The 16,034-nt window shown below is 52.3% G+C and overlaps 1 protein-coding gene across 5 annotated transcripts in view; it reads left to right on the forward strand.

Moving 5' to 3' along the window:
- MPRIP (myosin phosphatase Rho interacting protein) overlaps positions 1-16,034 on the forward strand; it is a 145,838-nt gene that overhangs the window by 8,155 nt on the left and 121,649 nt on the right. For all 5 annotated transcript variants that reach the window (XM_019512647.1, XM_019512648.1, XM_019512646.1 and 2 more), the window contains exon 2: positions 14,148-14,225. In XM_019512647.1, coding sequence (XP_019368192.1) covers positions 14,148-14,225 — 78 coding nt within the window. The remainder of the gene's footprint in view (positions 1-14,147; positions 14,226-16,034) is intronic.

A 16,034-nucleotide genomic window follows, 5' to 3' on the forward strand; every position in this document is an offset into this window, starting at 1 on the left:
CCCCCCCCCCCCCCCCTTTTGGGGTCAGTGGTGCTGTATCATGTTAGCACCTGCCTAACAGAGCAGGATCCAACCTTTGTGTGTTAAAGTAGGCGAGCAGTTCTTGGCAGAGAAGATGGCCAAGGATGTGTTATCATCAGACCATGAGAAGCTCCAGAGGGCTTTTTAGACTGCTTTGTTTCAAATTTGGCTGCTGGCACAGCTTGAACCTTGTTTGGTGGGAAAGGCTCCAAGGGGCAAGTGGGCTGGGAAGTCCCTCTCCCACTGTGGGTGTAGAGGTCTTTACGGGGCAGGAAGCTGCGGCTGCTGTTGGAGCAGACGGTGTCAGGCATCTGAGGACTTGCCTACGAGGGGTTGTGTGGTGCTTGTAGCCACTGATGTGCTCCAGAGCTGAAAGGTTTCCTGTGAGGCTGTAATGGACTTCTTCCAAACATCTGCTCTTCAGCCCTTGGTTTGGTTGAGGTCTGAGAGCAGGTCGCAGATGAGTCCAAAGGAGGTGGATGGGCAGGCTTCTAGAAGGCTCTGGAGGGTGTCAGCAGACTTGTGGGGTAAAGGGGACAGGATAAGTGCACTCCCAGACCGCCTGAGACCCGTCACTGACACAGGATGGACAAGCTGCCTTAGAGATGCCAGTCTTCTCATCCCTAAACTTCTGTCCAGGGCCAGAACCAAGGCCCAGCCAGCTCAGCAACACATGTCTGACAGTGGTGAGCGGTCAGTCCCTTACAGAAACTGTGTAAGAAGCAGGGTATGTGCAGTGCTGTGCCCCAGTCACCAATCATCACATCATGGGGAGAGGGCTGCCCTGAGCCAGAGGCTACCTCCCTGGCAGCTGGATGCAGTTGCTGTGGATGGGCCTTACCCATCTTTGCAAATTCACTTGGAGTCACAAGCGTTGTCATTTAAAATGTTCACAGGACAGTCTCTGGTTAGATTGATCTCTGAGGTCAAAAATAAGCTTCCCTTCCAATGACAACTGGAAAAGAAGCCCAGGATTTCCAGTCAAAACACCTTTTTGATTCCTTAAAAATGAAACACGATTAAACCTTCTGCTGGATCCCAGATGTTGCAGGGTCATGCAAGGAAAGACTGGTTTCTAAGCTCCTTCCTGCTCCCAGTGCCCTTGGCTGTAGAGAGAAATCTCTGTGCAGCCTCAGACGAGGCTCTCTCTCAAGTGTGCTTCAGAATTGAAAAGTTTTCCCTCAGGAAAATGGATCCTGCCCCCTGCCATTTAAATGGACTAGAAACTCTCTCGAAACTTGAGGAGGCTGAGCGGGGGATACAGTGCAAAAAGGTAACATGGAAAAGGGTGGGAAGTTAAACTAATTTCTTCTGGTGGTGGGGAATCTTTGTTTTCTCGCAGTGATAAGCAGTATGGGGAAGGGATTTCTGAAGACATCTGTGTTTTGACTGACTTAGCAATGTCCCTTTTAAGATTGTGCCATGGATACCCAAAGGAATACCCAGGTTAAAAATAACGGCCTTTGTCAGCAGCCTCCTGCCCCTCAGTGCCCACTCTCCCTTCCTGCTTAGATAGAGTAGCTTTATTTTAGTCTCTGGGTCCCTTTGGGCAGTGCTATTATCCCAAATATTAGTCAGTACATGGGCTTGTGGTCTGCCTGCCTCCCTGCCAAGGAGCCCTGAGCTCAGCTGGGTCCTGGAGTGGTGGGTAAAAGTACAGGTTCCTTCATACTCTCTTTTGCCCAGGCCACTCTTCTCTGAGCCTGTGGATCCCTAGGTTTCAGGGGCCTTGTTTTCTTTGCTTCATCTGCCTTGATGGCCAGCACCTTCTGGCTTTCATAGTGGTGCATGGGTAGATGAGGGTGGCACACGGTGTCTTTGAGGAGTAGTTGATGGAGGGTGAGGGGAGGGAAGTGAGGAATCTGAAAGATCTTGAGGGAATGGAGGCAGCTAACATCTCTGACATGATGGAGAGAGGCAGACATGTAGGGAACCTGGAGTGCAGTTTTCAGAGGGGGCTGGGCACTGTCTCTGCTCCCTTTGAGTTCTTCCCTTGGTTTGTGTGGGAGCACAGTCAGGGCATTGGGGCTGGGGGGGCATGTGCAGAAATCTAGCTCAGGACTGCTTGCTTGCAGGGTGATGTTGAACCACACATACAGGGCTCCTATCCTCTTGAGAAGCCTCTTTGCACCAAGAAGGGCTTCAGTGAGTGCATCTACATAAGATGCTTAATGCACAGTAGACTAGTTCTACTGCACATTAGGGCATCATGGGAAAAATCATGCTAATGCACTGTAGAATTAGTTTAGTGCACATTAAATGTCACAAAAGACTGTGCACATTTGCTACTGTGCAGTTAGAGATACTACATTTAATGTGCAGTAGCAAAGGCTCATTGATGCACATGTATATGTGCTCAGTTTTGCTTCTGTAAGCTCCATTTAAGAACCTCCTAGGCTCACCAGCTCTGAGTTTCAGACTGAAATTCAGATTGCTTGTGGGATCAGACTGCCTTGTGCCCTTGTTCTTCTGGGGCACTGATGGCTAAGTCCAGCCTGGTGATCTTGTAGCAAGTTTTCATGGGGCTGAGTAAACTTTCCTCCTCCCCCAACAGTACTGCCTGCAATGAAAAGAGGTGGATTGTTCAGTGCTTCCAACCTTGGAGGTCCTCTCTGCATTGGCTTGTGCCTAAGTCAGATATCGCCACAGCTGGCCATTTGGGGTTTGCATATACACAGTGCATTTTGGTTGCTGAGGGGGAGGAGGGGGGACCTCAGCCTGCTGAGGCTGGGGTTGAAGTAAGGCCTTAACTGAGACAAGTCCCCAGTCTGGTAACTCTTTAACAGTTGCTTTTGCAAGAAGCTGTTCTTGCTGCTAGGGCTAGAGGCTCTTTTCCCTGGGCCAGGGGTCTGTTTCCCTAGCTTGGCCACATCACACCCTGCAGGGCCCAGATAGGCAGGAACAAAAGCTGTTTTGTGCTCTCTTGTGTCAGTGTGTGAAAATACTCAGCCAGTGGCTGCAGCGCGGCCTGGGCATTCCCGACAGCATCTGGGGCGCCTGGGGCAAGGCAACCTTCTTGCTGTCTCAGTGCTGGGGTTGGCTGTCTCTCCTCCTGCCTTTGCCCCTTGTTTTCATTTATTTGGGAGAGGCAGGGGTGCAGTATGATCCAGTGTCCTTTCCTTGGTTCCCCTTGGCGCTGAGGGCACTCTAACCTTTCCTGAAAAGCTCCAGCCCTGGAACATAGCCCCTGCCTGCACGCTCGCATTCCTTGCTTGCATCATGCTGCAAAAATCCAGCTGTAATTGCTTAATTATTAGGACCAAACAGGGGAAGATTCTCTGAAAATGTCAAACCCGCCTCCACGAGCTGCAGCAGTGGGGAGGACTCAGAACTCGGCAGCTCCTTGGAGATGGCAACAGCCTGTCCAGCCAGGAGATGGCCTTACCTGCAGCATGGGAAGGAGTTCAGGGGAAAGGATGGCATTTCCTTCCTTTTAGAACTCCTTTCCTTAAAGGTGGTTTCCCTCCGCACCCCACCCCACACCTGCATGAGGAGCAGCTCAAGTGTGTTAATGAGGTGGGGGGTAGGGAGGGTGCCAGAGGCATCTCTGGATGTTCAGGCAGGCTGCAGAATGGAGTGAGGACAAAGTCCTTGGTTTGTTGGTGTCAGTCTGTTCTTCCCCTGTGGCTGGGCACAGGAGCTCTGCTAAGGGACACAAGTCTGTTCCTTGTGTGGCTGTCCTGGGGCCTGAAGTGGCCTTCTTGCATCAGCCTGAATCTTTGGAGAGCAAAGTCCTCTTTGTGTCCCAAGAACAAATGCTGTATTGGCAACAGCTGTGCAGCTTCCCTACTCCCAGCTCCAGGGCACAACCCTGACCTGCAGGGACCCTGGTAGTCGGGAAGGAGAGAGGGAGGTCAGCGTGTTTCAGCTGTCCTTGGACTTGCCTGCAAGGTCACTGAGCTGCAGTGCCAGCCGTTTGCACACTTGGCTACGTGGCTTGTGTTTGCAAAGCAGGTGTGCTGTGAAATGGGGGGTGGGGGGGGCTTTGGACATGTGCCTGGTTCTTGGAAAATCAGCCCCACTCGCATTGTTCCCAGGTTAGCTGCCCCTTTTGGGGAAGGTCAGGCCTGTTATCACCAGTGGCTGTTGTCTGACCTCCAGCAAGGCAGTAGCCCCTTCTCAGGGGATGAGATCTCTTGGATTCCTAGGGGAGTCCCATTGCTTGGATCACCTGGGATGAGATGCTTCAAAGCCCTCTGGTACCTTGTCCAACACAGCCTGCACCTGACCTTGTCCCGATCGCCTCATCAGACCCTCAGTGCTTTGCCTTTGTTCTGCCCCAAGGAATGAGCAGAAGGGGCCTTCCCTGCCACTTTCAGTGTCATCTACTGGTTACAGGTTGCAGTGGAAGCAGCCAAAAGCTGTTCCAGCTCTGACTGATCTGGGGGAGAGTAGAGGAGCAAGAGGAGTTTATTCCAAATGCTGGAGCCCCTGGCAGGCACGTGAAGTTGGGAGCTGGCTGGAATTGGGGACAGGGCTCGAAGAGCAGTTCAGGGAGCTTTGCAGAGGTGTTGCGTTGTGCTAGGTAGCATCTTAACCCTGCTCCCTTCTTGCTTCTGTAGTCCCCAAATCCCTCCTGCAACCAGGCCTGTCTGGGGAGGAAAATTTTTTGTTTAGCTGTAGAGAAAAAGGAAGACTTTTTGTGTTTGAGGTCACTGCACCTCAGTCCGGCCCTACAGAGCAGCCCCTCCTGCTGTTCCCATCCTGAGAGCACCCCGCATCTGTGCCCAAGCCACTCAGACTTGTTCTCTCATTTCTTTGGCTCCTCTTGTGGGACTAAGGGCCGGGGTAGGGGATTGTATTGAGGTCAGATGTTTGCTGCTAAGCTGAGAATGAGCAAACTTATGGCCAAGGCCTCCCTTGCAAGGGTCACTGCAAGAGAGCAGAAGGGGTGGCAGGAGGGACCCCATAGCTGGGTTGCAGCTGCCTCTAAAATAAGAAGTTGGGGGGGTAGGATTGTGTCTAAACCAGATGGGGGCCAACACTTCACTTTGCTTGGCCTGTGCCTGGCCCTGCAGGAGGCCGTAGTTGTTCAGGTGAGCCCAGTTCAGAGAATCTGTACCACTTGGTGTTTGTGGTGGGGTCTGCACACGGGTGGAGATCAAGGCTGTGCCTGGATCCAATTAGACCTCAGGGCAAAGGCTGAATGAGAGCTCTGCTTATGGCCTTGCTTTTATTAATAGCTTCCATTCTTGGTATTTCCGAGGCCAGCGGTGAGTGATGTTTAATGATCTTTTCCTGTCAGAGCTGCTCTGGCTGCTCTAGTGCCAGCGCTTCCTGGCAGAGCAGCATGTGAGGGAATGGACAGCCCACCTCCAGATGCCTCTGCCTTGTTCTCATGCCCCTGCCTCTCCCTTCCCCAGCGCTTGATGGGAGTCTTACTAGCCCTGACTCATCCTGTTGGAGCAGGCTGAAGTCCTTTTTGCCCCTTGGCTCTGACTTCTGCAAGTTCCTGAGCATTTATGTGAATTCAAAGCCCCCCTTCCATGGGATGGGGAGTGAGGCCAGAAGGAGGCAGGTGGGGACAGTGGTGCTAGCAAGGAAGTGTTTGCGTTCCTTGACTTAGCCATTGCTGCTGCCTTCCCAGGGCAGGGGCCGGCAAGACCCAGCTGGCATCGTGAGTGGATCTGTTTTGCCTTCTCTCTGACAGGAGGGTGGGAGTTCATCCGAAAGGCAGAGGTGGCTTGTAATGAGGGGAGGAGGGGCAGAAGCCATCCTGCCTGTCTGGGGTGGGCCTTGTCAGGTGCAGGAGCATATAGTACTACAGCAGAGGAGGGCACATCTTCACCTGAGGGGCCAGAGGTCAGGCAGGCTGACCTGGATGTCGTGCTCATGAGCCTAAAGCTCTCACTGCCCTTTCCAGTAGTAGGAGCAGCAGCCCCAAAGAGTGCCCTTTGGTTTCTGGGCATCGGGATGGAAGCATGGATTGTGTTGTACCCCAGTACTCCAGTTTGTGCTCGCCACATCTACAAATGCAGGGGGGGCATGAATTCCCTACAGCTCCGCCTCTCACAGATGATCTGCCACTGCCAAAAGGCCCTGCGTGGTTTCTAATATCTAGCCCCTCCAGTGGAGCCCTCCCCTTTTTGCAGGTCTCTTGGAGTAGGGCTGGAGGGCAGTTCTTATTGTGTGACTTGTGGGATATAGGCCTAAGCAGCACTGGAACTCAGCCCTTCTCTGTTGCCGGTTGCCCAGGGACATGTCACAAAGGGGAAACCATTATGAGCTGTACTGAACAATTCTAGAAACCTAGGTCAGAGCATCTGAATCCCAAATCCAGAAAGGCCCCAAGAGTGGGTGTGATCCCAGGGAGATGGTGCGCTCAAGACCTGGTTCCATTCCCGGAGTGATGCTATGAGTGAACATACCCTCTCTGGCCCTCCATTTTTCCTTTCCGCAAAAGCCCAGTAACGACTCCTAGCTTGCCAAAGTGCCTGGGATGAGTAGGGGAAGAGCAATAGCTGTTGCTAGCATTGAAGTGTCTGAAAGGCCCCTGGCAAACCTTCTCAGCGGTAGAGGCTTGGGCACTGGGGGTTCCTGGCTGTTTCTGCGAGTGGGACTGCATGCTTGGTTCCAGCTGACACCAGACCCTTACAACACTTCTTCTCCATGTGCGTTTCTTTTTTTCCCCCACTCACTTGCCAAATTGTCAAAACACCAAACTTAGAGCAAAAAAAAAAAAAAATCCTCCCTGAACCCAAGATAGGCTGATTACGTCTGTGGCAGCCTAAACAGATTATCCCAATCCAGCATGCGCGCAGTGTCAGGAATCTTTCCCAGTGAGTAATTCAAACTCTTCCTCCCAGCCTGGTCGGGAAGGCTGCTCCAGGGGAATTCTTTACCATGGCTTCTTCAAGCTTTTGATTTCCCCTACGTTCCTGGTTGCCTTGGTGTTATAGTCAGTGTTAGCCCTGTTTTGGTTAGGAGGTGAATCTGGCTTTTACATAAGGCCTGGTATGAAGGTCTTGGCTCTTTTGGTGCCTCAAGGTTTTTTATTCTGTGCTGGTTGCTTCCTTGTTGGACTTTGCCTCTTAGAGCAAAGGGGCTTCCCTCAGAGGTATCTTTTCCCCCAGAGTGCCAGGCTGTAGATGGTTTGGTCAGAAGAGTTCCCAGATGACAGTGCTGGTGCAGGTCTCTCTGCTCAGCAGCTTAGGTGCCCTGTGCCAGGCTGTGGTGAGCTTGGGGTGAGCACTGCCCTGAATGTGGTCCAAAGTTGGATTGCGTAGCTCTGTGTCATGGTGGCAACAGCTCTGCTGACAGTATCGGACTGTTCTTGGGCTCTTGTCAGTAGGAGATTCCTGGTTGCACGTGGGGCATTACTGAAGATTATAACCATATGAAGTGGGGTTGTGTGCCCAGATCTCACTGCTGCCCCTAGAGCCTGTCAGCTCTTCACTCCATCCCTGCCTCTGGTGAGAGCTGGGTGGAGGGATGCGGCAGCTCTCCCCAGCAAGCTGCCACTTCATGGCCAGCCCATGTCTGCAGTGACTGGGAGTTGGGAGGTGTGGATGAGTCTCAGCCCATTTCTTTAAGAATGGACAGTCGTATCCCAAACCCCACTGATGCCATTTGCCAAACCCCACTGCTGTCTTGGCTGTGCTGCCAGAAACTGATAGCGTGGACATGGCCTGTGTCAAGTCAGGTGTTGCAGAGGGGAGGTCATTATCACAGCTCCTCCCAGCATGGACCCAGTTTGTAGCAGCACTGCTGTACTGACACTGGTGCAGCTTGTTTCTCTGGCAGGAGCAGACGTTTCCTTGAGGAGTGTTGTGCAGCCACAGAGTGCCCCAGGGGTGGATGTGGCTTGAGCAGAGGCTGGGCAATGCATGGATGTGGTCGTTGAGCTCCCTTCAGTCAAGCAAGTGGCCTCTTTGGGCCTGGGTCCTCACGGCTGCCCAGCTGGTATCTCTTGCCAACTAGCATCCAGAATACCTCATCATTGGAGCCATTCTTCTGCTGTTTTTACTTTGGAGGCCCAATGGGAGGTGGTTGAGGAGCCAGCCTCTCCATCCCAGGCCTCCTGCCGACACTCAGGTTCCTGAGATTGCAGGAGCTGGGTGGTTCCTGTCCAGAGAGCCAGGGATTCCTGGGCAGTGTCAGCACGGCAGCTTGACAGCCTTGTGTAAACGCGGCGGGGCCACTTCCTTCTCCACTTCCTCCCATTCTGCGGTCTCACGGGCTGGCCTGGAGGCAGCCTCTTCCCTTTGACACAAGACAGGCCTGAAAACAGCAGCGCTAGGCTCAGCATGGAGGGAAGACATGCACCTGCTGTCCCCAACTAGGGCTGATGGGTCCTGGAGTGAGCAACCACTTGTAAATGCCTCTGTCAAGGTCCCTTGATAAGAAAGGGGAGAGAGCTAGGCCTGTGGCTCCTAGTGGTGAACTCAGCTCTTGGAGTATGTTGGGGGTGAGGGCAGAAAGACTTCCCTGGCTTCTTGCATTCCTGCTGATTGCCAAGAGCACAGCATTTCATCTCTGTTCCCCGGGGCCTGTCATGGAAGGAGCCTGCACCTGCCCCTGCCCCTTAGTTGCCCCCTTCTTGAGGACGGAGGCTGAGCAAGACCAAGCTGATGAGTCATTGACCTTTGGGTGCCAGGCAGGTGCTGCAGGAAATGGGGCTAGTGATTCAGATAACATTCTGCTCTGAGTCAAAAACGCTGTCACTCTAGTGCCATACGACCCAAGTCCTGCTCACTTGTGGCCATTAAAGCATCTGTGGCTTTTTTTTTTTTTTTTAAAGGTGGGTAAGGATGTTAGCTTTGGCCAGGCTTCAGTTGGGGCAATATCCCTTTGCTGCAGTTTTTACTGGGTATAATTATTTTTCACTTCCCATCCTGTAATGGATGCTGCCACACCCTAGGTAGCTGCATTTCAATGTGACGTGCAGGTCTCTTATCTGCCTGACCTGGGTGTTGCGTGGTTTGCTTGATGTTTGTCAAGTGCGTTGAGATATCTGGAGGAAAGGTGCTGGAAAGCTGGTTAAATATTATTAATAGTCACACGATTCTGGGAAAGCAGCAAATAGCACCCCAGGGGACCTGCGAAGTGTACACGCCTCTAAGTGGTCGCACCGGCGGCTCTGGGAGCTTGCATGGCCTCAAATCCAGTTGGCTCAATCCTGTTACAGAAATTCAGTACTGTTCAGCTTCCGTTTGGCGCTGGTTGGCTTTATCCTCACCCTTGACCTGTACTTGGAGAAAACAAGCTGTGTGCAGAAGTCGGTGCTGGGCTCTGGTATGCTTCCAGGGTGTTTCCATCCCCTGTAACTCACCTGTGCACAAGCCTGTTCCAGTGTAGCTAGTGATACAACCCCCCCTCCAGATGCACCTGCTTGGGTGTGAGAGTGGCTTGGTGTTGTTTAGCTTAGGCCTGATTTATAGCTCTGCAGGCAGAGCTGTGAGTGTTTCCATGCTTGCAGCTGCTCAGGAGAGGCAGACCCTCCTCTTTCAGCTGGAAAAGCAGTGCCAGTCCCCTCACTCAGAGATGGCTTCTGCTACCACTGGGCAGCTGGCAGCAGGTGTGTCTAGACATGCCCATGCTTTCTGCTGGCTGCTCCCCAGAGTGCATTTCCCATGCTGGTGGCATCGCTGCTGCAGTGAAGCCCCGTGGCTCTGGCAGGAGCCTTGCTGTGCACGTTCTCTAGTAGGTTTGCCCCTGCCAGAACTTTTGGTGGCAGAAGCAGTCTATTGTAGACGGCCTCTGTGTCTCTAGGGGCCAGCCTGCATGGGGTGTGGAGCCAGGACAGTGGTGTGGGGTGTAAGTCACACCCACCATTCCATTTGGAAGCTGTGTGCGGACACTTGTTCCTCCAGCATGCGAGCCTCCGGGTTCAGTGCAAGTTCAGTCCACTCTATCAGCTTGCCTTAGCTAAACTGATATAGAAGCCCTGTGTGGCAGGGGCATGTGCTTCAGGATTAGAGTGCTTTTCATATTGATTTAACTAAGACAGTAACAAGCAGGAAAGTTGGATCCTAGGAAAGACTTAAATTACTGTGAAATAAGGGGCTCTTCGGTTTGTAACAAGCATCAACACGTAGGCTTTAAACCAGCCTGACTTGTGGTGTGACTTACAGTCGATGCAATTGTCTCTGTTCCCTTTCCTTTGCAGACAGTTCCTCGCTGGCTTAAGCAAATCCAGATAAGCTTGGTTTAAACAGATTCTAGGGTTCAAGAAGCCTTTTGTGCCAGTTTAACCAAGCTGGTGTGAGAGAGCACCTTAGGTTGCCTTCGTGGGAGCTCCAGGGCAATCTCTTCCTGAATGGGGAAGCAGGCTTGGGGTGTGAGTTTCTGGCTGTGCCATGTTGTTGTATGTAGATGTACAGTAGGGAGTCAATGCAGAGTAACTAGCAGGCTGTGCGGTCATGTCCCAGTTTACTTCGCAATGGGAATTACTGTGGGATAAAGTGTGTAGAGGTATTCTGAGCCTGGGAGCTGAGTGGGAGCAGATGGGGGGAGCTGTTAGCCAAACAAGAGATGCCTTTAGTGGTAGCTGGGGAAAGATGGAAAGCACCCAGCTGAGCAAATTAACCACAGCCTGCTTGGAAGAGAGGAGGCTTGGATTTGCCCTGAGGAGTGGGGAGCTTGGCCTGACAGCTCAGAAAAGACCTGGCATTGATCTGCAGAGCTTCATAGCACCTTCCAGCATGAGAATAGTTCATGGCTACTCAGAGGAGCCTCTCTCTGCCAAAACGGCCACCTACCTCCCTTATGACACCTCAGTCATTTAACAACGCAGGGTAGCGCTGGTGCTAGTTATACTTTGCAGTCCTATAATGGCATTGATGGAGGTACTCAGATCAATTTGTAGATATCAACCCACCCACCATGCCTGGGAAGGTGCTTTGCCCACCACTGAAATGCAGCCACTGCTGGGGTGGACCCCAGCAGATACTTAATAGCTCTTGGGAGTTCAGAGCAGGAAGGAAGGGAGGAAGGTCTGAGTGACTTTAATATGGTTCTAACATGCTTTGGTTGCTTCCTTTCTATTGGTGTGATGCTGTGTTGAAAACCAGAGTAGGACTTGCTCGGCAGCTCCTGCTCTTGGTAAAGAGGATAGAAGAGGGGAGGAAAGGATGGTCTCCTGATGCAGGTGAATGGCCTGAAGCTTACAGTTGCTGCATGGGGGAGAGGAGGCTTTCTGATGCAGCACTTCTCGCTTCCCAACTCCTTGTTACTGTGCATCTATTGTGCTTCTGTGACTCCTGTCCATGCAGTGTCTGAGCACTTTCTGTATTCCCTGCCTCCCCTTGAGGAAGGACAGTGCTACTAGCCCCACTTTGTAGATGGAGATCAGTGAGACAGGGATTTGCCTGGAGTTGCATAGGAAGTCTGTCAGGGTAGGAACTTAAACCCTGGCCTTTTGCCCCCTGCAAATGTCCAGATCTGATGCACCGTGTGAGTGCTATGAAAGTGGCATTTAAATCTCTCAACTGCCTGTTCCTTCTTGACTTCTATCCAAACTGAGAGAGGGTTAGGAAGGCAACCTCGACAGTGGGCTGGCCAGCTTCATTCTCTGGTTCTTGGGCTCCCTCAGCACCACGCTGCATGAGATGTTGGCTGTGACTGAAGCTGTGTCGTGCCTGCAGATGGCCCTGGATTGTAGTGATGCCCAGAAGACAAGCAAGGGTCTGGGCTCTAGAGATCTTGAATAGGAACATGCTGTGCTCCAGCTGAGATGCAGGTGGGTCATCAGGAGATAGCACAATAAGAGAGCAGGCTTGGCAGGTGGAACCACCTCCTAATTACTCTGAGCATAAGGAGTGGCAGTGAGAGGCTGTACAGTCAGGGGATGAGCATGCTGGGGCGTGGGAGGGGACTGGGTGGAAAGGTAAGCTGGGGTGGGGCAGGAGGGGGGTATGTGCTTGGAGCCCAGGGAGGAAGGAGACGGGGAGACCTGGCTCATTGCAGGGACAGGAGCTGGGAGACATGGTCAGACGCCGAGGGGCTCTTAGCCGTGCTGCTGTGGGGGAGGAAGGTGCAGAAATCCAGGTGAGCTGTGAAGTGTGGGTTGGGCTGCTGCTGGAGAATGGAGGGCAGGGACCTGATGAAGGTGTCTAGAAGGGGTCTGGCGTTTGCTGGGAGCCTGAACATTCGGGGTGGGGTGGGCAGAAATTATAGTACTTGACATTTCCTTGGAGGCTTTCTGAAAGGGCTGCCCAGAGTTTAGGTTCTGCACAGGGGAGAACGAAGTGGGGAGAAGACTGGGTGTGGGGGTGATTTGGGTCTACACTGTGGTAGTGTTAGAGCACCTGGCATTAGGAGCTGTACAGACATGCAAGAGAAGGGTGTTCCCCAGCCCCTGGAAGGTGCTCTCTATTTGGTGGGGGAATTTTTGAACAGCAGGTTTGGAAGCTGAGGTGCCAAGGAGGGTGGCAGAATTGTCGGCTGCAATCGCAGGAGTGGAGAGGAGGATTTTAGGTACTGGGTCTTAGATGCTGCCTTTTGGGAAGTGGCAGAGCCTCTGTGAGCCTGGAGAGATGGAGTCTGGAAGGATGGAGGGAGGCTGCAGAGAACAGTCCTAAATGTACCCCATAACTGAACTAAAGACCCAAACAAAACTCTTGGAGAAGGTCACCTGCTTCTTGAGCAGTCACGGGATCTTGTTTCCCTGCTCTTATTACAAGCAACACCTAATATTACCACATCGCTGAATGAGACTCGGGAATAGCTGTCCTGTCTTCCTCCCCTGTATGTGCACCATAGAGCCTCCCTCTCTTGTCAGACCCTGCACACCTCGTGTGTGCGGCAGCTTTGGACATAAGGGTGATTTTTCTCTTGCTGTTTGCATGGATTTTTCCCTGGGGAAAACTTTTTTTTTTTTAATGTTGCAAAATGCTACAGGAACTGGCAGCAGGCATCCTGAAGAAGGGGTGGGGTGGGGGGGCTGAAACTGCTTGGGTGTCTGCTTTTATTGGCAAGGCTTCATGGTGTTGGCATTGCTTTAAAACAGGCTTTAGATTATCAGCCTGCCTTCACCTCTCAAGTCTGGTGCATGCAGCTCTTGTCCCTGCTGTGTCTGTGATTTCCACTTCTTCCATACTGCATGCACACAAGCTGGTTGCGGTGGGTCTGTGGTCACCAGCTGAGTGTCTAGTGTGTTGTTCCTTGGAAAATGGCACGTTCAGTGGATAGTAGTTAAAATGGGGACAGAATGAGAGGGGGGCCATGTTGATAGCCCAGAGCTTTCCAAGGAGAAAATCTCAGACATGAAGATTTGACTTTGGTGGAAGATCTTCAGGCTGCTAAAAAAGTGTGTGTGTGTGTGCATGTGTATACGTGTATATACAGTGGTGCATGTGTATACATGTACGTACAGTGTAATCAGACCTTCCATTGGGAGCTTGTTCCTCCTCTACCAGTGAAGACGCGAGTTCAGGGAGCTGAGATCTGCTGCTGCTCATTTATTTCCAGTTGCTCTTTCTTCCTCTTTATTGCTATTGGCTGCATGGGCCATTTTCCCAGGCATTGAAGTGACAGGGAGGGCCCCTTCTGTACAGGAAGGTGCTGCTTGTCTGCACTGATGGTGGGGCGGGGGGAGGGAGGGGATGCTTTTTCCATACAGGCTCTAGCCAATCCAGGAAGGCAGCCAGGCCTGAATTTCTCCCTTCTGCTTTTTATTAACAAAAGATGTGGCTCTTCAGGAGAGGTGGTTTTTCATTGAAGAGTATCTGTGAAGTTTGCTGGAGCAATGACTTGATTTCTTATCTCTCGCTTAAATTAGCTGCCGTGGAGGTCACCAGTCTCCCAGCGCAGAGGTTCATAAAGGCTACAGGCCCTGATGGGGCAGGGGGTGCCTCAGACCTGTGGTCTAGTTCCCCCATGACCTTAGCCAGCCTCCTGTCCCATGGGTCGTCCCCTTTCTCTAGAGATCTCTCAGGGTTGCTCGGCTGGCCAGCCGCTATGGCAGGATTGAGTAAGGGTAAGCATGGCTCTCTACCTCCTCCCAGGATCTAGAGCATGAAGCTCAAAGCTGTTTCTAGCCAACTATCAGCTGGATTAGTAGATTCTTAATGAAGTATCTAGGCCTCCCAAAGTCCCATGGGCTTGCCAGAACCAGCCCTCAGCTCCCTCAGCATGTCCTTGGTGTGGTGACTGTCTGCCTGACTGGTCTTTCTGCTCCTTTGCAGGCGAAGCCCATCTATGGCGGGTGGCTCTTGCTGGCTCCGGAAGGCACCGACTTTGACAACCCTGTGCACCGATCCCGGGTAAGGAAAGCAGCACCTTTGTCTTTGCTGTCACGGTTGCAATTGCGATGGATGGATAAAGGGCTGCCTGGTAGGGCTGGCATGGGGAGGAGCTGGGCTGGGTGGGGGGTGGAGGAGGATAGGCTGGAAGAGAAATGCAGGGAAAAATTCCAAGGGGTTCATTGTTCCTTTGCTGGGCCCTGGCTCCTCTTTCCTATATGCTCAGCAAACAGACTCAGTCCCACGTGCCCTGCTTTACTGTGATGGAGGGGCTTGATTAATATTGTGGAGGTGGGGAGGGTGACACATCAGCTGATGGGCAAAACTTCCTGTATTGTGTGCCCAGTGTGTGCATGGGGCAAATGTCAGTGGAATATCCCTTAAGGTAGAGATCTCTAGGTAGGGAGCTCCTTTGGTGAAGGGCAAAGGTATAGCTGTTCTCTAATACTCCCAGTGCAAAGACTGTGGATAGAGCTGGATTTTGCTGTCTGCACCTTGTCCGGGTGATGGGCGAGAGAGGCCCTCCATCACAGTAGTACTGTGCAGGTACAGTAGGGCTGCAGGTGGCATCAGTGCTATCATGAGCAGCAGTTTGTTCCCAGCTCCTCTGAGCTGGAGAGACTGGCCAGATGGGCTTGGCTGACTGTAAGCTGCCAGCCAACCAGGACTCTCTGCTCAGTGCTTCAGCTTCTTTCCTTTCCATCCCACAAGGGGTGTGTGGCTGCAGAGCTGCATCCCATGGACTACATGTTACTTCTGCCAACTCTGAATGTTTGCACCTGGCTTTTGAATCTGTTCTTGGCAGGAAGCCAGGCACTGTATAGGCACGTGCCAGCTGGTGCGTGCCCTAAAGAGCTTATGGTTTGGATGAAACAGACCTAGGGTACCAGGGGTTAATGGCACCAGGAATGATGTAGCCATGGTTCTAGCGTAGATCAGAGCTGGGATATAATCATGGCCTCTGCTTCCCAGCCCAGCGCCTGATCCCTGGACCACGCTTGGCTCTGGCCCTGAACCACAACCTGCCCACTTAACCTACATGTGTTTCTGGGCCTGAATCTGCAGCCAGGCTGGAGCAGGGGGAAGGTAGTCTCTTGCCTGACCTGACCATGCTTCATGTTGATTCGTCCACAGAAGGAGTTCTATATTAGCAGGCAAGTGATAGAGAGAACTACCATGGGTCTAGAAACAAGTGGGAAGCTCTCAGCTCTTGGGGCAGCCTGCAGCACTGGTTGGCAGTGGATATTTGCCCTGCAGATCTGGATGGGCATGGTGCATGGGTGTTGTGGGCATTGAGTGAGCGTGCCCTGTTTGGGTTGCTGCAGTGACGAGTAAATAAGTATCCTGACTTAGCTGGGGTTTGGAGCCATGGGGTAAGAGCTGGGGATACTATATGTGTGTTTTTTCTGACTGATCAAGAAGGTTGGATCCTCCTCTTGGCTGTAGCACCCATCAAATTGCACGTGCCTTCTTGCCATGTCACCAAGAGCTTCCTAGTGGTCAGGTAGATGTGGACAAATGTAGTCTCATGCTCTACCCTGTCCACTGCTTTACCCTCTCTTGGTGTGGGGCTGGCTGTTGAAGCCTATATGGGAACCTGGTATAGTGGCTTGGGAGGGTGGTATGATAGTTGAGATTTATTTCTGCCTGGAGACCTGTGGACAGGAAGGGTAGCCATCCATATGGATAGGAGTAGGGAGGGTGGTGTCCAAGCTGGCTCAAAGTTCATGATGCAGCTACATCTTGGGCATTGCTGGAATAATTTATGATGGAGGTGGGGTTCAGCCTCTTGTGACCAAAGCCTTAATTTGATCCCTTCCCCTCTCCCCC

Source organism: Gavialis gangeticus, unplaced genomic scaffold (assembly GCF_001723915.1).
Source record: "Gavialis gangeticus isolate Ggan-Ray unplaced genomic scaffold, GavGan_comp1, whole genome shotgun sequence".
NCBI lineage: Eukaryota > Metazoa > Chordata > Crocodylia > Gavialidae > Gavialis > Gavialis gangeticus.